Below are 23,128 nucleotides of genomic sequence, written 5' to 3'. Positions count from 1 at the left end.
GTGTGTGTGTGTGTGTGTGAGTGTGTGTGTGTGAGTGTGTGTGTGTGTGTGTGTGTGTGTGTGAGTGAGTGTGAGAGAGTGTGTGAGTGAGAGTGTGAGTGTGAGAGTGTGAGAACTGCGTTAGGCTAACCGAGACTTGTCATTTGCACTTACATATTGTTGCTCTTTTGTTAATTTGAATTGCTTCTATTGTCCTTGTGCTTTGGGTAAAAGCGTCTGCTAAATGACTAAATGTAATTGTAAGAATGTAAATGTAATTGGACAAATTAAAACACAAAAACACTGTTAATTCATGTATTCAAATGTGGTTAATAATAAATTAATCATTATGCATATTTGAATCTGAAAATGTTATTGCATTTTAAAACTTGAATTAAATGAACAGTTTTAAATATGTTGGTTAATTTGTCCATTTAAAAGTGTTTTATTTCCGTTTATATGTTTGCATAATTAAATAGACCACTTCTTCCTTCACTTTTATTTTTAAGCGTCACTTCTCTTAAGGATCTGTAAAGTGCTCGGATCCTGATTCTGCTGAGGAAGACGTCTCGGTGTAGTTTGCTGAATCACGTCACCTGACTGTCTGTGTTTGTCTTCTCAGGGTATTGTGTTGCTAAATGGAGTCTGAGCAGCTGTTCAACAAAGGCTACGGCAGGAACAGCTACAACAGCATCACCAGCGCCAGCAGCGACGAAGAGCTCCTCGATGGTGCCGGCGTCATCATGGACTTCCACACCACCGAGGATGACAACCTGCTCGACGGGGACGCGTCTCCAGGTACAGCAGGCGCACATCTGATGCTCCTGAGCCTGCTCCTCACTTACGAGCCTTAATTATGATTTGAGGTGCTTTCAAGTGGTTTGCTACCTTTTAGCAATAATACGCATTTTTTTTGCGCTAATACAAGAACCCCTTTGACCGAAAATATTCCCTTGATGTACTTCCTGAGATTTTACATTGATATTTTAATAATTTAACAACACATTCACATTTTCGTGATTGTTCTTTGATGTCGGTTAATGGTCACATGACATGCAGGTAAACAAAAAAATATATTTAATATTTTTAATAAGTAATATTTAATACATTGAATATAATGAATATTTTTATATTAACATATGTATATATTTAAAAAATGCTAAATCTACAATAAGATTACATTAGTTAACTGCATAAGTTAACATGAGCTAACAATGAAAAATGCAGGTAAACAAAGAAATGAATATTTCTAATTATATTCAATATTTAGTCATATTCAATTATAATACATATTAAATAATTATTATATTTATAATGTTTTATATGAATATTTTTAATATGTCAATATTTTATATTTATAAAATACATTTAATTTATTTATTTTTACATTTATTATTATTTTTTAATGTAAAATATATTTTTTAAATATTTAACATTTTTAAAATTTTGGAAGAGTTTTAGCTTAATTGTTTTTATTTTTTAAATATTTATTTTTAATTTTAGTTTTATGATTTATTTAATTCAATCATTTTAAGTCAAATCAACTTTAATTCTATAGCACTTTATTCAATACAGACTGTTCCAAAGCGGCTTTACTGTGATAAACAAGACAATAACGATTCAGTGATGCAAACAGAATTCAGCTTTGCTGTAAAGCAGCTCTAATAAGACAAATGTAGACAGTCATTATTCGGTTGAAATCAGATCATTGTTGATTCAGTTCAGTTCAATAACTATAAAGTCATTGGCTTTCTGTCATCTACTCACAAATCCCAGTTTGGGAAACCCTAATGAAAAAAATATCATTGCATATTGTAATTGTTCATCAAAATGTAATAACCAGCTGCGCCTCTGAAACGACTCTCGTTTTTAAGCCCCTCCTCTCTGGCCTTCTGCCTTCATTATAGTACATAAGACCTCATTTTCATGATCCAGTCAATTTTTTTTCATGTTAAATATTCTGTTTCACCCCATATTGGAAGTTAAATGGAATGCAAATGCAGTTTCATAATAAACCAGATGAGTAAAGTTTGAGAACAAACTTTGAAGTTGGCTCGAGAAAGCCTAGCCTGAAAGTTTGAAGCAGTTGTAAAAGCTAAATGTTGATAGCATGTTGTTAGCATGATTTAACACATTGTTAATAAGACTTAACATGTTTGCTAGCATGTTTTAGCATGTTGTAAGCATGTTTTACCATGATTAGCATGTTGTTAACATGTTTGCTAACATGTTTCTGACATGATTAACATGCTGTTAACATGTTTCTAGCATGATTAGCATGTTGCTAGCATGATGCTAACATATCTTTAGAATGATTAGCATGTTGATAACATGTTTCTAGTAGAATTAGCATGTTGCTAGCATGTTTCTAAGATGGTTAACATGTTGTTAGCATGTGGCTAACATGTCTTTACCATGATTAGCATGTTGATAACATGTTTCTAACATGATTAGCATGTTGCTAGTATGTTGCTACCATGTTTTAGCATGATTAGCATGTTGCTAGCATGTTTTAGCATGATTAGCATGTTGTTAACATGTTACCATGATTACCATGTTGCTAGCATGATGCTACCATGTTTTAACACAATTAGCATTGTTGTTAACATGTTTCTAGCTTGATAAGCATGTTGATAACATGTTTCTATCATGATTACCATGTTTGTAACATGTTTATAACATAATTAACATTGCTAGCATGTTGCTAACATGTTTCCAGCATATTTCTAACATGATTAGTATGTTGCTAGCATGTTTCTATCATAAGCATGTTTTTTAACATTGCTAGCATGTTTCTAGCATGATTAGCATGTTTTTAACCTGTTTCTAACATAATTAACATGTTGTTGGCATGCTGTTAACATGTTTTAACACGATTAGCATGTTGCTAGCATGCTTCTAACATAATTAGCATGTTGCTAGTATGCTGTTAACATGTTTTATCATGATTAACATGTTGTTAACACATTGTTAACATGTTCTAACCATGATTAGCATGTTCTTAGCATGTTCCTAGCATTTTTTTTTACCATGATCCGCATGTTTTTGACATGTTTCTAGCATTATTCACGTTTTTAACATGTTTCTAACATGTGTTGCTTACGTTACCAGCATGTTTCTAACATGATTAGCATGTTGCTAGTATGTTGTTAGCATTTTTTAACATGATTAGCATGTTGTTAACATATTGTTAACATGTTCTTAGCATGATTAGCATGTTGTTAGCATATTGCTAGCATGTTTTAGCATGATTAGCATGTTTCTAGCATGATTAACATTTTTTTATCATGATTTTATCATGATTTAACGTATTGCTAACATGAATGAAAAAAAAATCCAGCTAAAAACCAAGTAAAACCTGCTTATTTAGGGGGAAAAAACACTTAAAACCAGCTAAAACCAACAGGTTCAGTGAAAATCCAGCTAAAAAATATCCAAAACCAGGTAAAACCAGCTCATTTAGCAAAAACAGTTAAAAATAGCTGATTTAGCTAAAAACCAGCTCAAACCAGCCTAGGCTGGTTGTCTAGTTTTAGCTGGTTTAAGCTGAAAATAGCTGGTTTAAGCTGTGTTAGTCTTTTAGCAGGTCTCCCAGCTTGACCAGCTAAAAAGACCAGCTAAAGCAGCCAACCAGCTTAGGCTGGTTTTAGCTCATTGTACAAAAGTTTTGACCCCCCTCAATGAATGGCTGTGGGATTTTTTTGGTGGTTTTGATAGTCTGGTTTAGGAAAACCCGTTAGGCGGATCAGTTATAAAAGATATAGCAACCCGAGTCAGACAAGTCTGAAGGTCTGACCCGAGTCTTGTGGTTGTAACTTGAAAGCTTTAGAAGGAGATACTTTTTCAAATGTAGTCTCAGAAGAAGAAGAGGCTTAAATAGCAGATCAGTAAGTTGGGTTTCTCAAGCAAACCTGAATGTTGTCTGCAGCAGTGTGTCCAGCGTGACAGTATGTGAAATGCTGCATGAATGAACCACTGCTCAGGTTGAGCTCACCAAAGCTGCGTTTATTTGATCAAAAATACAGTTAAAAACTGTGAAATATTATTACAATTTGAAATAACTGTTTTCTATTTATCCGTTAAATTATCATTTATTCCTGTGATCAAAGCTGTATTTTCAGCATCATTACTCCAGTCTTCACTGTCACATGATCTTCAGAAATCATAATAATATGCTGATTTGCTGCTCAACTGTAATAACTTATTACAGTGGGAGTATTAAAAATAAAGATAACTTATTCATAAAATTACTATTGTTTTGCATTAATACGTGCAGGTACTAATAACATTACACGTTAATTTGTTCATTTCACGTTTATACACATTTGACAGTAAAGCACTGAGCTTGAGTTGGGAAGCATACAAAATGTACTTTTATTAACGACAATAACGAGTGCAAAATCTAATTTTATATAGGAAATGTATATATTCTACTCTTATTAAATGTACTTAGCTCATTGTACAAAAGTTTTGACCCCCCTCAATGAATGGCTGTGGGATTTTTTTGGTGGTTTTGATAGTCTGGTTTAGGAAAACCCGTTAGGCGGATCAGTTATAAAAGATATAGCAACCCGAGTCAGACAAGTCTGAAGGTCTGACCCGAGTCTTGTGGTTGTAACTTGAAAGCTTTAGAAGGAGATACTTTTTCAAATGTAGTCTCAGAAGAAGAAGAGGCTTAAATAGCAGATCAGTAAGTTGGGTTTCTCAAGCAAACCTGAATGTTGTCTGCAGCAGTGTGTCCAGCGTGACAGTATGTGAAATGCTGCATGAATGAACCACTGCTCAGGTTGAGCTCACCAAAGCTGCGTTTATTTGATCAAAAATACAGTTAAAAACTGTGAAATATTATTACAATTTGAAATAACTGTTTTCTATTTATCCGTTAAATTATCATTTATTCCTGTGATCAAAGCTGTATTTTCAGCATCATTACTCCAGTCTTCACTGTCACATGATCTTCAGAAATCATAATAATATGCTGATTTGCTGCTCAACTGTAATAACTTATTACAGTGGGAGTATTAAAAATAAAGATAACTTATTCATAAAATTACTATTGTTTTGCATTAATACGTGCAGGTACTAATAACATTACACGTTAATTTGTTCATTTCACGTTTATACACATTTGACAGTAAAGCACTGAGCTTGAGTTGGGAAGCATACAAAATGTACTTTTATTAACGACAATAACGAGTGCAAAATCTAATTTTATATAGGAAATGTATATATTCTACTCTTATTAAATGTACCATTATTCTTCTATAGTATTATACTGAACTGACCGACAACTTCAGCGATTATAAAAGGAAGCTCTTTATGTGTGATTCAGTCGCAAACCGAAGAAAAGTTTGTTTTTCAAGGCACTTTGTGACTTTTCTTACTTCATATGGAAAAAAAACATATGAAGGATTTCTTGATGATTTGATATTATATAATAGTGATTTTATGATATCAAAATATAAAGCAAAAAGTGGAAATGAATGACTAATCAGCCAATAAGTGCTCCTCTGCTGCCATCTACTGGTTACAGTGCTAATTTGATGTCTGGTTTTTTTTATTTTACATAAGTGTTTGTTTAACACCACAAAGCATATTTTGGTCATTCCATTAAAAATAACATTCAAATTGGATCATGTTTAGAGCTTCCAAGTGCTAGTCGAAAAATCTTGTCACACCGGCAGAAAAAATGGTCGCAGTCTAGAGCCCTGATTTCTTTCAGACGGTAGTGCATTGGGTCACTTTTCTGAATTTCACAAACGCACTGCTGCTGGGTTCCTCACAGAGCTTCTTCTGTGAGTGTGTCATTATTATCACAGTGGGATGAAAACATGCCTAAAACAAGAGTGTTTTTCAGTTTGCTGTTGCAGGCCGAGGTCATAAGAGTGCGTTTGTTGCATGAGATCTGAGTTGGGTTGCTCATTATTCATGAGCCTCTCAGCAGCGGCCGGACCGGCAGACCTTTGTTCGCTGGATCCCACACAACAAGAGCTTTTGTGTCTGTGCAACAGCGAGGTGTCGCCTTTCAGTGTCGTTCAACAATCTCTGCCCCATCAGACTCGCTGGCCGCCCGCTCCCTGGAAACGTACCCGTCCGACACGGGCCTGCGCCGAGGGAAAGTTTGAGACGCAACCAGAGAGCGCTGCTCTGTTGAATGATGGGAAACCAGGTGGAATTGACGTGATGTAACTAGCTAGTCCGACCGGAAACATCCGAGTGAAATATGTCTTGGCTTAAAAGAAAGGAATGACACATGGGAACCAGTTGGGCTGCCCTGTCAGCTTGAAGGCGGTGTTTCAGGAAGTTCAGACTGACTTGCGCAGGTTGTCGGTGCGTGTAGCGACGTGTCAGAGGCGGGTTGTCGGGTGACCGGGGTCGCCGATGTAATGTGAAGCTGAAAGCACCAACGGACTGAGACTATGATTGCTGCTTTGATTTAAACACTAATAAATAATAATGTTTTATAGCTAAGTATATATTAAATATAATGATTGCATAATCATTTTAATTATACAATTAAAATATTTATTATTATTAATAATAAATAAAATGTTTATATGTATTAAATAATTATAATTTATATAATAGCTAAAGTATAACATATATATATATATATATACATGTATATTTATTAAATAATTAATATAATAATTTGTATAATTAAGTATATGTATATATTTAATTATATGTCATATTTATATAAATACTAATTGTATAATAATAATATATAATAATTTTAATTATAAAATTGAAATGACTTTGTAGCGACGTGTCAGAGGCGGGTTGTCGGGTGACCGGGGTCGCCGATGTAATGTGAAGCTGAAAGCACCAACGGACTGAGACTATGATTGCTGCTTTGATTTAAACACCATGGTGAAAGCCGATGGCTGACCACATGATCACATGCTCCAGAGCGGTTACCTGGCAACAGCAGGATTATTGCTAAAGGTAAATGGAGATTTTTGTGTTGTGTGTGTGTGTGTTTGGTCACGTTTAGTGTGTGCTACTGATTCTTGCTCTGTCCTAGATACTGGAGTGAATCTCTGAGATTATTTGGAGGCGGTCTGCTTCGTTGGGCACTGAAATAAGGCGCCAGGTGCTTTGTGTGTCACAGGTGGCAGTGAACAGATGTAGTTGGTGAGTGTATTTAATGATCGACTTCAGCTGTGCTCAGCAGGAAAGTACTGTTCCTTCCTGAATCAAAGTGCAAAATGTGCAAAATATGTATTAAATAATTATAATTTATATAATAGCTAAAGTATAACATATATATATATATATATACATGTATATTTATTAAATAATTAATATAATAATTTGTATAATTAAGTATATGTATATATTTAATTATATGTCATATTTATATAAATACTAATTGTATAATAATAATATATAATAATTTTAATTATAAAATTGAAATGACTTGGAAAAGCCATGCGCATTCAGAGGTCAAAATGGTTTGAAATGGTCTATAATATACACAGGCTTTTGTGAGCTGCTCTCATGTCATTTGTAGGCTGAAAGATCTCCGATATCTCAGAAGCCCGTGTTATTTTCTCTGACGAATGACATTTGAAGACATCGTAACATCGTTTTAGCGTGTAGTGAGCAGAACGCGACGTGTGTGAATGCGTCCCGGACGCGCTGACGTCATCGGCTGCGGCAGTGACGCAATGACGCTGTTGTTCCCGAGCGAAGCGCTGCTGATCATGGCCTCCGCCGCCGCTGCTGCTGCTCGAGCTCGCCTGTGATCCGCGGATCGCTGTGATCGGGATGCAGGAGGAGGACTCCGTCGACCCGTATCTGCCGTATGACGGCGGAGGGGACGCGATCCCCCTGCAGGAGCTCAGCGGCAGAGGTACGGCGTTATTCAGACATGCGTGTTGTCAATGTCACTGATGCTTTGGGTGTGTTTGTGTGGCAGGTATCACACACTGATCGGTGTGTGTTGCGTTGCGCTCATCACAAACGTGATGCAATCGCAACACACACACAGACAGAGACAGACAGACACAGACAGTGAGACAACACACATCCATTGGCATGCATGCAGTGCGTCAATCCTGCGTGCGTGTTGTCAGAAGTGTTTTCTTGATGCCGTATGGCATGTGTTGTGTGCATGCATGCATATGTGTGGCTTGCGCTTGCTCTTGCTCATGCTCTTGCTTTTGCTTAGCTCTACTGTCGGCCAGAAATCAGCCAAATCATGATCTGCTTTTAATCAGCTGATGTCTTCGGGTTTGATAAACTCAGTATGAACACTGTGTGTCGTGTATTTTTGTTGTCGGGATTAATGTTGCGTTCTGGAAACGTTTTTCTTTCTTGAAACGAAATAAACATTGACTGAAATGAAATAAAAAAATATATTAAAAAAGCACTAATCTAAAACTGAAAAAAACAACAACATTAAATTATTTATAAAACTGATAAAAATAACTAAAATAACAAATAAAACTACTAAAACTTTATGTAAAATAAAAATAGAAATATAAAAAACTTAAATATATAAATATAATTTAAATCTAAAAAAGTAATAGTAATAATAATAATAACAACAGTAAATGTGTATATAAGTGTTAAATAAAGTAATTGTATAATACATATTTAATTATATTTTTTGATATAATTTCTTAAGTACATATAAATATTTTTATTATAATAAATATTATGTAAGTACTAATTGATTAATAATAATAATAATATCATTTTAGAAATTCTTATTCAGCAGCAATCACAAATGACTGGAAAAGCTATTGACTTTCATTGGTCTAAAAATTGTGAAAAGTTGTCTATTATACAAAGATTATGTTTTCTGCTTTCATGTAAAATCTAGGCTGAAATATGTCTGTTATTTGTTTGATGATAATATGTAAAATAAAAATAGAAAATAAAAAAACTTAAATATATAAATTAAATATTAAAAAAATAACATATTAATAAGAGAGAGTTAGAATCATCTCTCAGGGATGCTGCAGTAACGCTGGCTGAAAAGTCGTTCATAATTCATATTCGTTGCAACAGGAGAGACTTGTGAGCAGGAGAGGAGCGAGTGCAGTAATGCATTAATGCAGGATGACTTGAAGAATAATGCATCACGATTCTCAGGCGTCTTGTGCTGTTCTTCATATGTCTGTGAAACCCATTATTAGCATTCGTCATGTTTCCTGTGAGCGCGCTTGGATTTTCAGCTCATGCAGCACGTCACATGTGTCTTAATGCACACTAACAGCCAGATTTCAGCGTTTTCATATGTTTAGACTACTTTGAATATGCTTTAAGCTGCCAATAAGAAATATCGGCTCAACAACACATTTTATCATGTTTAGGTTCACTGCACAAAAGACCTTCCTCTGTTTCTTCTTCTCTTCTTTTTCTCTGAGCAAATGATCTGCTCAGGAAGCATCAAGGTCAAAATGCAGATGCAGTTTTTGGGAAAGCAGCTGTAAAGATGTGGGTTTTGCGCTGGTTTGGGTTGTGAAGGATGAGATTTGCTGCGCAGCCTCTTCTTTCACACAAGCACAAGCTGGTTTGCGGTGGTGAATGAGCCCGAGGGTCTCTGCTCTTTCAGAGGAGGGTTTTATGCGCGCGTGAGTCAGCAGCAGGGATGATTTAATCGCCGTATCCTCGTCATTCGCTCGGAGGGAGACGTGTGCTTCAGATGAAGTGCGCTGCAGTCTGCTTCCATCTCCGCTGGTTGTTTGAACGCATTAATATTGCTCCTGTGAAGACCGTTGAGTTGCTTTCTTGTGGTTTTGATAGCTTATGATCTTCAGTGTCATGTTTCACTGGGACCTTTTCCTATGAGTTCTAACAGTTGTTATTAATAAAATAATAATAATAAAACAAGTTATTAATATTAATACGAAGCAATAAATATCTCATAACATTGTTTATTCATATTAATAAAGTATTACATAATAGCTATTAGCTATCGAGTATTAAAACATTAATACTAATTAAATAAACGAAATAATTAATAACAAATACATTAATAATAATTAAAACGATCTATTAATATTAAAACAAAACAATCAGAATATTAATAAATATTAATAATATTATTCATATTAAAGTACTAAATAATAGCTATTGATTATTAAAAACATTAATACTAATTAAAGAAAATAATGTGTTTATTAAGTAAATAATAATAAGCAAGCTACTAATATTAACACAAAACAGTAAGAATATTAATAAAGTATTAAATAAAATAAGAATACATATTAGCTTTTTATTAATTTTACCAATATTATTTATTATTTCATTTTATTTTGATACTAATTAGATAAACAAAATGTAATGAATAATAAAGTATATAATAATAAATTAAATAAGTATGTCAAAATAAAGATTAATATTAGTGAAGTATTAAAAATAGTAATGTCTGTTAGCTATTATTAAAAATATTAGTTCTAATTAAAGAATAAACAATTAAAAATTAATAAACAAATTAAATAACAATAAAATAATAAATTAATATTAACACAAAACAAAGATGTTAATAAATAATATTATTAACATTGATAAAGTATTAAAATAAGAATTGCCGTTAGCTGTTATTACATTTAATTATTAATAATAAATGCTAATAAATAAGTAATATTTATAAAATAAAATTCTTGCCATTTTAAATTCCGTTTTTTTATTTTTTATTTTTTTTATTTTTTTAAGCAAATGAGTAGGGATGTAACGATTCACTCAACTCACGATTCGATTCACGGTTTTGATTTCACGATTCGATTCACGATTTTTTTTTACCAAAATGAGATTTAAGACAAATTATAAATTAAATGTGTCCTTTTATTATTTCTTGGACAAAATACTGTTTCTTTGTGAAATTGAAATATAACACTATAATAATATACTAATATAGCACTTGTAAATGATTGCTCTTTTGTTGGTTTTGATTGCTTCTGTTGCTTCTCATTTGTTAGTCGCTTTGGATAAAAGCGTTTGCTAAATAAAATACCATCGAAAGACAGTAAGTTCCCCTCAGACATGCATTCATATAAACTCCTACACCTAACTGAATCGCGATTTGTTTAGCCCAAACCAAATTTGTTTTGCTCAACCGATTTGAATCGTCACATATTTAAATAGATTTTCAACTGGCTCGTGGTTAATCGTTACATCCCTACAAATGAGTCATGCTTTGTTTTTTTGTGGTTTTGAGCCTTTTGGTTTGGTGACCTGTAGCCACACACACATTTTTCATCGCATGCTGGTCTAGATGATGGCTGCTGAATGCGGCCTGTGTTTCTCCTCGCCTCATTATGCCGTGCAAACGCATGTATTTATATTAAGAAGAGTGGCATTTCTTGTGCTGTTTCTGGCTTTACGTTGTTAGTTTTTTCATTCGTTTGTCCTGGTTAGGTTGCTCACAGCGAGGTGACGGCTAGATGTGTTTCTAGAAAAGGGAAGTGTGTACAAGCGTGTGTTTCTCTAGCGTGTGAGGCTGTGCACTAGCAGTGGCTTGTGTCGCTCGGCTCACGAGATCTGAGGAAAAGCTGATTAGCTGCTGATTATCTGCTGTGGCGCAGCAGTTACCGCCATCCAGATGCCTGCACTGCTCTCAGGACAAAACACGCATCCAGATGACCCATCTCTCTGCTTTCATTAAGTGTGGCCAACAAAAACGCTGCTGTAATGATTGTTGAACATGCCGTTTTGGTGCCTCAGAGAGTTCAATGACTCATTAATAGAGTGTTAAATCAAGGTTTGTTCAATTCACTAACCACATCTAATAAACGCTACATAGTAGGGGTGTAACGAGTCACTCATTTTCTTGATGCAACAATTACAAATCCTACTTCTTGAAAACATGGATTTTTCAATCGTGAATCATTTGCTTCAGTCAAGAAAATGTACTCACCCTCAGGCGGTCCAAGATGTAGATGAGTTTGTTTCTTCATCAGATGTGGAGAAATGTAGCATTGCATGACTTGCTCATCAATGGATGCTCTGCAGTGAATGGGTGCCGTGAGAATGAGAGTCCAAACAGCTGATAAAAACATCACAATAATCCACAAGTAATCCACACCACTCCAGTCCATCAGTTAATGTCTTGTGAAGAGAAAAGCTGCATGTTTGTAAAAAACAAATTTATCATTAAGGAGTGCTACATAGCCCCTAGACCTCAGTTATCGTGAAAAAAGCCAGGAAATTTCAGTTTTGACAATATGGGACCTTTAAACTCAAACCATTGTTTCTGGCAAAAATGCAAGTCAACAAGTTTCAACAAGAAGCTAACTAGGAATCAAACTCTATAAAAATTTTTTATCATTGTTATGAAGCAGTATTTGAGCTTCCATAATCATGCTTCCTCCAGTGAAAAAGTTCATTCCCTGTTGTCCTCTCACATCAAAATCCTCCTGGAACCATTTAGACAAAGAGGTTCTTCTATGGCATCGTGAAGCACCTTTATTTTTAAGAGTGTATTTGTTTAGAACCTTTCTGTGCAGATTTCTCTCCTGATTCAGACAAGACGACTTTTTCACTGGGGAAAGCAGTATTATGGATAATGGATTTGTTTTTTAGCAACAGTTTGAAGTTAAAATGCAGTGTGGAGTACTTGTGGATTACTGTGATGTTTTTATCAGCTGTTTGGACTCTCATTCTGACGGCACCCATTCACTGCAGAGCATCCACTGGTGAGCAAGTGATGTGATGATACATTAAAAGACACATCTGGAGAAGCATTTCCAAAATCCTTTGAAAATACAGAATCGGATCATTAATCGACGTCAAATCTCATTGTGAATCAGATTGAATTGAATCATTCTGAATTCGCAAAAATCGTTCCTGAATCGAATTGAAAACCTGTGAATCGAATCGACCGAAAGATTCACACCTACCACTGCTTGTCTGAAAGCGATTCTTTCCCTCACTCCTCCGTGTGTGTGTGTGTGTGTGTTTAGGGTCGAACTACGCCATGTCTAATGGAGGGGGCGGAGCTGGGGCCAGTAGCTCCACCCACCTGCTGGACCTGTTGGAGGAGCCCATTCCAGGTGTGGGAACCTACGACGACTTCCACACCATCGACTGGGTCAGAGAGAAGTGCAAAGACCGAGAGCGACACCGCAAGGTAACACACCATCTGATATCGGAGTGTATGTGGGTATGATAGAAAAATTCAGTAGGTTTTATGTCATGCTAACAGTAAATATCACAATATAGTTAGTTATTTTTTGAATAATCTAATGAATTTAATACTTCACAAAGGAAAGAAACTCAATCTCATTTTATTTATTTGTCTGTTTTTTTTTTATGCAATTGTTTTTTTTTATGCCATCTCGTTTGGTTTATTTATAATTTTTTTGTTTTGAAAACTTGAGCTACATCTCTCTCTCTGTTTGTTTATTAATTCATTCATGCATGCATTTATTCATTTATGGAACCTTGAACTCAATCTTATAATTTTTTCTTGAACTTTAGCTGTTTTGTATTTATTCATTATTATTATTGTTGTTATTGTTGTTATTTCTTTTTCATCATTTATTAAATTAAACAATGAATTTGTTTATTTTTTTTAACTCCGTTTTTGTTTATTTCCTCAATTATATTTGCTTTGTCCAATTTAAATCCATCTCTGTTTAACTTATTTATTTTTGGAAACTTTAACTCCATCTTTTGCATGCATTTATTTAAGTTTTTTGTTGTTTATTTTTGGAAACTTTAACTCGGTCTATATTTTATGTATTTTAATTTTATTATTTCATTATGCATTTATTTATTAGCGGAAACTTAATGGATGCAAAAGATAGGATTAAACATAACAAATGAACAATAAAAGAAGTGCACATTATATAATATGTGACCCTGGAGCATATTTTTCCAATCCTAACAAACCATACATCAATGGAAAGCTTATTTATTCAGCTTTCAGTTGATGTATAAATCTCAATTGACCCTTATGAGACTGGTTTTGTGGTCCAGGGTCACATATTTGAGAATCAGTAATATAGCAAATACAGTCAGTACTATAGCTGTAAACTGTAGTTTTCTCCTTATTCATCAAACTTTGGCCATGATTTATTTGATTTATTGTGTTACGTGTGCTGGTGCCGCATTAGGCTTTATTTCTAGAGCACATAAAATCATTTGAATGGATGTTTTTTAGGCAAATGAACTTCCTGCTTGACTGGTAGTGATACTGTGGTTTTCAAACTGATCGGCTGCGGGATCATGTCAGATAGAAACTGCAGATCCTGAATCAGGAGGTTTGTGCTTCTCTGTTTACTCATGCTCTCTCCGTCTGTGTAGATAAACAGTAAAAAGAAGGAATCAGCATGGGAGTTCACCAAGAGTCTGTACGACGCCTGGTCCGGGTGGCTGGTGGTCACGCTAACAGGACTAGCGTCAGGTAAACACACACACACACACACACACACTCACACACACACACACTCACTCTCACACACACGCGCGCGCACACACACTGTTTCTCTCTAGCTGCTGTTCTTTCAAACTCACTTTCACAAACAGATCCGCTCACTATAGTTTCACACACACACACACTCTGCACGAATGGAAATGCAAGCAACACAGTTAACGCATATCATAAACAACGACAAATACTCATTTTAATAAATAAGACAAATTGAGTAAAGCTAATCTGCAGTAGAGAGTCCAGAAGCAAACATGCAAAAAAATAAGAAATCAGGAAGGGGGCCAACACTTTTTCACACCACTGTAGGTTGATTTGGTTTAAATATTAATCTCTAAATTCAGTCCGCAGATGATCTTTCAAATGACTCATAACCAGAAACCGCTCTGTTAACCGACTGCAGCTGTAAAACTAGTTCTAGTTGATGGAAACTATTTTTGCCATTGAGCTTAACATTGATTCAGTCCTATTTTTATACCCGCGGGTTCGGGGAAGTTATAAGTGTGCCGATCAGTTTAATGTTTCCTTGCTGAATAACAGTTTTAATTATATTTATATAAAAAGTCGGTAACACTTTAGTTTAGGGACCAATTCTCACTATTAACTAGTTGCTTATTACCATCCCTATTATTAACACATTGGCTGTTTATTAGTACTTAAAAAGCATCTATTCTGCATGACCATATTCTACATCCCTAATCCTACCCAATACCTAAACTTAACAACTACCTTATTAACTATTAATAAGCAGCAAATCAGGAGTTTGAGGCAAAAGTCATAGTTAATGGTTTGTTAATAGCGAAAATTGGACATTAAAATAAACTGTGGCCAAAAAGTCTTACTGACCCTGAACCTTTGAATGGTAGATTATATATGTTTTATATTTATTTATATTTCATTACTGAATCGAGCATACGGTATTACTAAAAACACAGGGAATTTTTATATTGCTATACAAAGGTTTTATTATAAAAGGTTTGCAAATGCTGAATTAAATGCAATTCCTTCTGTAAACTGTATTTTAGCAAACATTAGCTTATGAAATGCACCTGCACACAGGAAATAAAATGTTCCTCCACAAACCTCAATATCGTGGTCACTTAATAACCAAATACACACTTACACACACACACTCTCACACACACACACACACACACACACACACACACACACACACACACACACACACTTACACACACACACACACCTTTGAGCTGTAAGTCACGGTTTAATCTTCTGAACACGTTATGCTGAACTCAGCTTATTTCTTAATTCACCCTGAGCTTCAGCATTTGCGCTTTTGTTTATTTGTCAGACATTTATTCAAAGCTGCATGCAGTAAAACCTACTACAGGAACAATCGCTAGAAAGAAATGTTCCACTTTTACTGAAAAAAAGTAAAAAATGCTGCAGTAAAATCTTACTTGATTAACTGTGAGTTTCCCAAACATGGACGGTGAAAAACTGTAAATGGCTTACGTCACGTTATAATCAATTTTACTATAAAATACTGTAAAATTATGTTTTTTTGCAGTGATAAACAGAAGTCCCTGCATAATGCATCACACATGAATATAGTTTGTTTCTTCTCATTTTTGTTATCAGTGCATTAGAGGGGTTTGTGTGATGTTTTCTGTTATTTAACTTTATTTTAATGTCATGTGTTAACCTGATGGTGTTTGTCTTCGGGTGTTTGACTCTGTGCACTATAGACGAGTTTAGGCCATGTTTTATCATTTGTCTTTCTATCATACCTCCTCATCAGTGCATTTTAAGGTAAAAAGCAGATTTTGATCATTTATACAGGGTTCCTGCAGGTCTTTAAAAATCTCAGTTTGCCCTTCCACAAATTAAGGCTTAGAAATGTCTTCAGTCAGCGCAGAAAGTATTAAATTCATAAAGTCATGGCATTAAAAGCTGCATGCACTGCCAAAAAGTGAATATCTTCCTCTGTGTTTTGAGTTATTTCCAAATGGTTGGGAGTAGGGCTGTCAAAATGGCTGAAAAACTAAATTCGAATTTTTTACTTAAATATTATCAAAATTCGAATTATATTCGAATTTAAAATGCATAATTTCAGTTAGGGTGAAGAAAAGCGATTGGCTTCTCTCCGCATCTAGTGGCTTCAACTGGATAGGCTAACAAAAACATAATGCAGCGACACTTACATCGTCATCGCATCTCGTGCGCCGTTGATAAGGCTGCCTCCTTAACGCACACCTAAAATTAGAATGTGGATTTTTATTTTAAATTCGACGAACATTCGAAATTCGAATTTTTTTTTGTCAGCCCTAGTTGGGAAGTATTCAAACCTTAAGCTATTTTATTTTATTTTATTTTATCAGTTTAATTTATGTTTAGTTTTATTAGTTTAATTTAGTTTATTTTGTTTTATTTCATTTAGTTTTTATTTTATCTATTTTTTTGTAAAAGTATTGATTTTCAAACTTTGAAGTGATGCTAATACAACACATTGTGTTCCTTAATTTTCTTGGTCTCAAAAAAGTTTTAAAAAGTCTTAAATTTACCTTCATTAAACCTGCAGAAGCCCCGTTTTGAAGCAGTATACTGATAGATTACCATTATATTGAATGAAATGATGAAATAAACAATACGTTAAATTGAATAGGCTATTTTTGCAGTGTTCCTCAAAGCCACAGTGTTGGCTTCTACTTCAGTACGTCATGAACTGCATAAACACCGATCTCCTTCCTGGTTCCCTCAGGAGCGTTAGCCGGAGTGATCGACATCGCGGCCGACTGGTTGAACGATCTGAAGGAGGGCGTGTGTCTCAGTGCCATGTGGTTTAATCACGAGCAGTGCTGCTGGGACTCCAACGAAACCACCTTCGCCGAGAGAGACAAGTGTCCTCAGTGGAAGACGTGGGCCGAACTCATTCTGGGTCAGGCCGAGGTCAGTGACTCACTCCAGTGATACACTGCTGTTCAAACCATCGGGGTCTGTACGAGTTTTCTCATCAAGAACTCTTGCTTTTTTACAGCCAGGCCACGTTAAATTGATCAAAAGTGACAATCAAGATTTCTATTTCAAATAAATGATGTTTTCGACATCAGACATGTTTCTCGAGCAGCAAATCAGCATATTAGAATGATTTCTGAAGATCATGTGACACTGAAGAGTAGAGTAATGATGCTGAAAATTCAGCTTTGCATCACAGGAATAAATTACATTTGAACAGATATTCACATAGAAAACAGTTACTTGAATTTCTAATAATATTTCACAATTTTTCTATTTTTACTGTGATTTTGATCAAATAAATGCAGCCTTGCTGAGCAGAAGAGACTTCTCTCAAAAACATTTAAATAAACCGTACTGATCCCAGACTTTAGCGCAGTGTGGTTTACACAGATGGTCTGGTTTTATTAATGGCTGTGGTGTTTTGTGGTCTAGGGTCCAGGCTCATATATAATGAACTACTTCATGTTCACGTTTTGGGCGCTGTCCTTCGCCTTCCTGGCCGTGTCTCTGGTGAAGGTGTTTGCGCCGTACGCCTGCGGCTCTGGAATACCTGAGGTAATCCTCAACATCACTTATACTGAAAAGACATTGTCTCAAACAGGTTTTACCTCATATTTTACAATGAACGTGATTTTTGGGCAACCAGTTTTGCTAGTCGGTCGTTATTGACGCATTGATCGTTTTTTTTCTTTTTGTTAAAAAACAAATACTAAATTAAATGAATAGCTATGTTTAAAATGTCTTGAGTTTTCAGTAGAAGGTCTTTACTTGAACTGGACAAATAAAAATGTCACACGATCATCCTTTATTTGCTTATTAGAGCACTATCTCTGATTTTAACTCTGTTTCTATGGTTACCAAAAGTGTTATGTAAGTTTCACAAAAGCTCGGTTTAGTCCAGAGAGGTTTGGTTCTGTCAGACAAAGAGAAGCCACTTTCAATGAATAGGGGACAACTGTCATGAAAGCAGGTGTGTAACCTTCAGAAAATATTACTTGTCAACTTCAGGAGGTTAAACAACAAAGCATTTATATTTATTCAATGATTTCGAACCATATAAAATAATTATATTTATAATTTATAATTATATTTATAAAACAAATATATATCAGTCTCGGGAAGGAAGGTCCGCTGGTCCACGTGGCCTGTTGCTGCGGAAACATCTTTTCCTACCTCTTCCCCAAATACAGCAAAAACGAGGCCAAGAAACGAGAGGTTAGAACGTAGCTTCGTTCTCTTACATAGAAATTTGGATGTTGCCTACGAGATGTAGGTATGTAAGGATGAGTGTTTCTCTGTTTGTCTCTCTGCGGGCAGGTTTTGTCGGCGGCGTCGGCTGCTGGTGTGTCTGTGGCGTTTGGGGCTCCTATCGGAGGAGTTCTGTTCAGTCTGGAGGAGGTCAGTCTGCAGTCATGTGTTAAAAAATACAGTAAAATAGTGAAATAATATTGCAATTTTGAAAAACTGTTTTCTATGTGAATATATTTTAAGATGTAATTTATTCCTGAGATGCAAAGCTGTATTTTCAGCATCATTACTCCAGTCTTCAGTGTCACATGATCCTTCAGAAATCATAATAATATGCTGATTTGCTGCTCAAGAAACATTTCTGATTATTATCAATGTTGAAAACAGTTGTGCTGCCCAATATTTTTGTGGAAACCATGATACATTTTTTCCCCCCCAGGATTTGATTAATAGAAAGTTCAAAAGAACAGCATTTATTTGAAATAGAAATCTTTTGTAACATTATAAACATCCTTACTGTCACTTTTGATCAACTTAATGCATCCTTGCTGAAGAAAAGTACCGGTTTTCTTTCTAAATTAATTTAAAAAATCACACTGAACCCAAACTGGAATGGAAGTGTATGATATCGTCTGCCATATCAGCCATAATAGACTATCAATACCATAAAATTTAAATAAATAAATGAAATAGTTTAGTGGCTGTAAAATTTATTATGTTTTTATCAGATTACAGATTTATTTATTTTTTATTTAAATTGTATAGCCATTAAAATGTCTTTTTAATTCAAATTAAAATAAATAAATAAAATAATTTAGTGGCTGTAAAATTTATTTTAAAATGTTTTTTTTTTTATCAGATTACAGATTTATTTATTTTTTATTTAAATAAATTTTATAGCCATTAAAATGTGTTTAATTCAAATTAAAATAAATAAATAAAATAATTTAGTGGCTGTAAAATTTATTTTAAAATGTTTTTTTTTTTTATCAGATTACAGATTTATTTATTTTTTTATTTAAATAAATTTTATAGCCATTAAAATGTCTTTAATTCCAATTAAAATAAATAAAATAATTTAGTGGCTGTAAAATTTATTTTAAAATGTGTTTTTATCAGATCACAGATTTATTTATTTTTATTTAAATTCTATAGCCATTAAAATGTCTTTGATTGTAGTCTTTATTTAATTAATTATTAACTTTATTTAATTATTGTCTTTAACTTTTTACACTTTTTTTAATTGTATGCCTGTATAAAATGGTACTGAACCCAAACTGGGTTGATAGTGTGTGATATAGTTCACCGTATCAGCCATAATAGACTCTCAATATTGGTCTACTATCAATACCGCTGCTAAAGAACAGGAGTGGTGGGCGATATAACCAAATATTTATAGAATGATATACGTCTCAGTTTTTATGGAAATGTGGTTTAAAAAGCAACAGTCCTGGTGGCATTTTTCTAAGTAGTACTGGACCATCACCTGTGTGTTTTTATTTAAACAGTCCTGAACGTTGCAATGAAAGCTCCATAAATAATTAAATATGAAAACACTCTCATCTGCATCTTTTCAGCAGTGTTTCTTCGACTGGTTCCAGAGATTGGTCTCGCGTGTGTTTAATGCTGTAATGAACACTGTTTCTCTCTCAGGTGAGTTATTACTTCCCTCTGAAGACTCTGTGGCGCTCGTTCTTCGCGGCTCTGGTGGCGGCGTTCGTGCTGCGCTCCATCAACCCGTTCGGAAACAGTCGTCTGGTGCTGTTTTACGTGGAGTACCACACGCCCTGGTACCTGTTCGAGCTCTTCCCCTTCATCCTGCTGGGGGTGTTCGGAGGCCTGTGGGGAGCCTTCTTCATCCGGGCCAACATCGCCTGGTGCCGCCGCCGCAAGTCCACGCGCTTCGGTACGCATTAGTGCCAGCGCTTCACTTTCATTCATTTACTGTGAGAGCTTTTGTGGCAACACTTTACAATAAGGTTCACTATTTAACTACTTTAGTTAACATCAACTAAGCATGAACAATAATTCTACAGCATTTATTAATCTTAATGTTAATTTCAACATTTATTAATGCATTATTAAAATCAAAAGCTGTGCTTGTTAACATTAGTTACTGCACTGTGAATTAACATGAACTAACAATGAACGACTGTATTAGTAAGATTAATAAATACTGTAATAAATGTGCTGTTCATTGTTTGTTCATACATGAAGTAACATTAACTAATGGAACCTTATTGTAAAGTGTTACCGTTTTTGTTAATATATTGAATTGCATTTTAATTTTAGTTAAACTTTTTAGTAATTTTGCTGTGTTTTTGTCGTTTTAGTTTTTATTGTATCTTTAGTTAAAATTTTAGACATGTTGTTTTATTTATTTTTGAAATATACTTTGAATTGAAGTTTGTAATTTAGATGTTTTTTTATTGTTTTAGACATTTTGTTGTGTCTTGTTTTTTTTTGTCATTTTTATTAGTTTTTTTTTTTAAATATAAATTTAAAGTTTTAGACCTTTTAAAAAAATTTTATGAGCTAATTTTTTTTAATATACTTTGAGTTTTATTATTTTCTGTTGTAAGTTTTATTAGTTCTGTTGTGTTTTTGTTTTAATTTTAATAGTTTTTGTTTGTAGTATAATTTATTAGTTTTAGTAATTTTGTTGTTTTGTTATTATTTTTGTTTTTTAAATATTGTTATGTTTATTCGTGTAAGTTTTAGTAGTTCTGTTGGGTTTTTTGGCCATTTATTTATTTTATTTTTTATATACTGTGTGCAAAGTTTTAATAGTTCTGTTTTGTTTTTGTAATTATTAGGTTTTGTATAATTTTAGTTAGTTTTATTAATTTTGTGGTATCTTTGTTTTTTTTTTAATATTGTTTTAAAGTTTAAGTAATTTTGAGGTATTTTTATGGCGTTTTCATTCGTTTATTTAAAAATCTATAGTTTTTATTAAGTTTTAGTTTATTTAATTTTAGTCTAAATTTTATTATTTTAAACTATTTCATTTATTTTATTTCAGATGATGTTTATTCAGAATAATACAGTTTCTTCAAGGTTTTACCCTGATTAGTGTTCCTTCATGTTTTGAACTGATCTGAGCGGGACGCGTGTTTTTAGGTAAGTACCCGGTGTTGGAGGTGATCACGGTCGCTGCCATCACGGCCATCGTGGCGTTCCCGAACCCGTACACGCGGCAGAACACCAGCGAGCTGATCAAAGAGCTGTTCACGGACTGCGGGCCGCTGGAGTCGTCTCAGCTCTGCCAGTACCGCAGCCAGATGAACGGCAGTCAGGCGTATCCCGCGGGATCGGACGCCGCCGCCGCCCCCGGCGTCTACTCGGCCATGTGGCAGCTCAGCCTGGCGCTCGTCTTCAAAATCATCATGACCATCTTCACCTTCGGACTCAAGGTCAGAGAACAGTGCTTCTCTGTTGTCATATCACTGCTTTTCCAAGCAGTACCAATGAACTTTATTTGTACCCATAGGTAGACTAGGTTTGCAGTGTTATGAGTTCTCACATCTTTCACGTTTTACAGACACCACAAACATTAACCAACATTAGAGGTCGACCGGTTTTTCACTGGCCGATGCCGATATTTAGAAATCAGGGCGGCCGATATATGATGCCGATTTTTATTATTTTTTTGGCCGATATGTTTGGCCAAACTTATTTGAAAAATGGATCAATGGAAAAAAGGTAATGAAGATTGCTCGTTTAAGATAAAGGTAGACAGAACAGTGGGTCATCAGGGCAGTAACACTACTAACAAGGATTAAGATTGAAATTATTTTCTCAACCTCACCAATGGTTTGTTGCCAATCTGTACTAAAATTCCAGACTCCTTTTTTTATTAAAATCTGTCAAATCGCTGTCAGTTTTCAGCAGGAGAGATCAGACTCATCTGCCATAAGTGTTTTGTCTATGAAGAGTGACCAATCAATGCAAATGCCAATTCATCTGAAAAATGGATCATAAAAGTGAGTTTGAGCAAATGATTATTGCAGGGTACAAGATGGCAGTAGTAGTAGTGCCCAATTCAGAGTAATAATGCATGGCTCAAAACTTAAGCACCTTCTCAAAACAGTTCTGAAGGATGCTTTTTGTTTATGTTTGCTGACAGACACCAGTGTTTCCCACAGAATGCAAATTAATTCTCTGCCAGCAGGAGGCGCTGTTTGAGCGGGAGATATAGCGGTTTCCCCGGTAACGGCTGTAATCTAATAAGCACTGCACTCACAAACGCTACTTTATCAGGCATTACAGGAAAGACACAATTAAAATGTCATCGAAGCTTTTCTGAAAACAGTCGGTGCTTTTCACAGACACATTCATATAAAAACACCCGCGCTGCATTTTAATTTTGAAACGTGCAGTGCTCAGTTTATTCAACGAGGTAATAACTCAATGTATAGGAAACACTGGACACTGCTATAAGTCAAATGGCCATAGTGATAACAAAAATAAAAGATTTCACACATATTGCACTGCCTGCTGCTCATAACTGCTTAAGAGTGCGCTGGCCACGAG

The 23,128-nt window shown here is 34.7% G+C and overlaps 1 protein-coding gene across 1 annotated transcript in view; it reads left to right on the top strand.

The window, feature by feature from the left end:
* The window catches only part of clcn3 (chloride channel 3), a 44,445-nt gene that overhangs the window by 6,617 nt on the left and 14,700 nt on the right, over positions 1–23,128 (top strand). The window contains 9 exon segments of the mRNA XM_016562499.1: positions 602–777; positions 12,897–13,063; positions 14,242–14,341; positions 17,091–17,278; positions 17,780–17,902; positions 18,359–18,562; positions 18,665–18,745; positions 20,249–20,501; positions 21,716–22,008. Coding sequence (XP_016417985.1) covers positions 618–777; positions 12,897–13,063; positions 14,242–14,341; positions 17,091–17,278; positions 17,780–17,902; positions 18,359–18,562; positions 18,665–18,745; positions 20,249–20,501; positions 21,716–22,008 — 1,569 coding nt within the window. The 5' untranslated portion in view covers positions 602–617.

This window comes from Sinocyclocheilus rhinocerous, unplaced genomic scaffold, assembly GCF_001515625.1.
Source record: "Sinocyclocheilus rhinocerous isolate Xijiao unplaced genomic scaffold, SAMN03320098_v1.1 scaffold1183, whole genome shotgun sequence".
Classification (NCBI taxonomy): Eukaryota; Metazoa; Chordata; class Actinopteri; order Cypriniformes; family Cyprinidae; genus Sinocyclocheilus; species Sinocyclocheilus rhinocerous.
The sequence above is the reverse complement of the archived record's forward strand: the minus strand, read 5'-3'. Positions and strand labels throughout refer to the sequence as shown.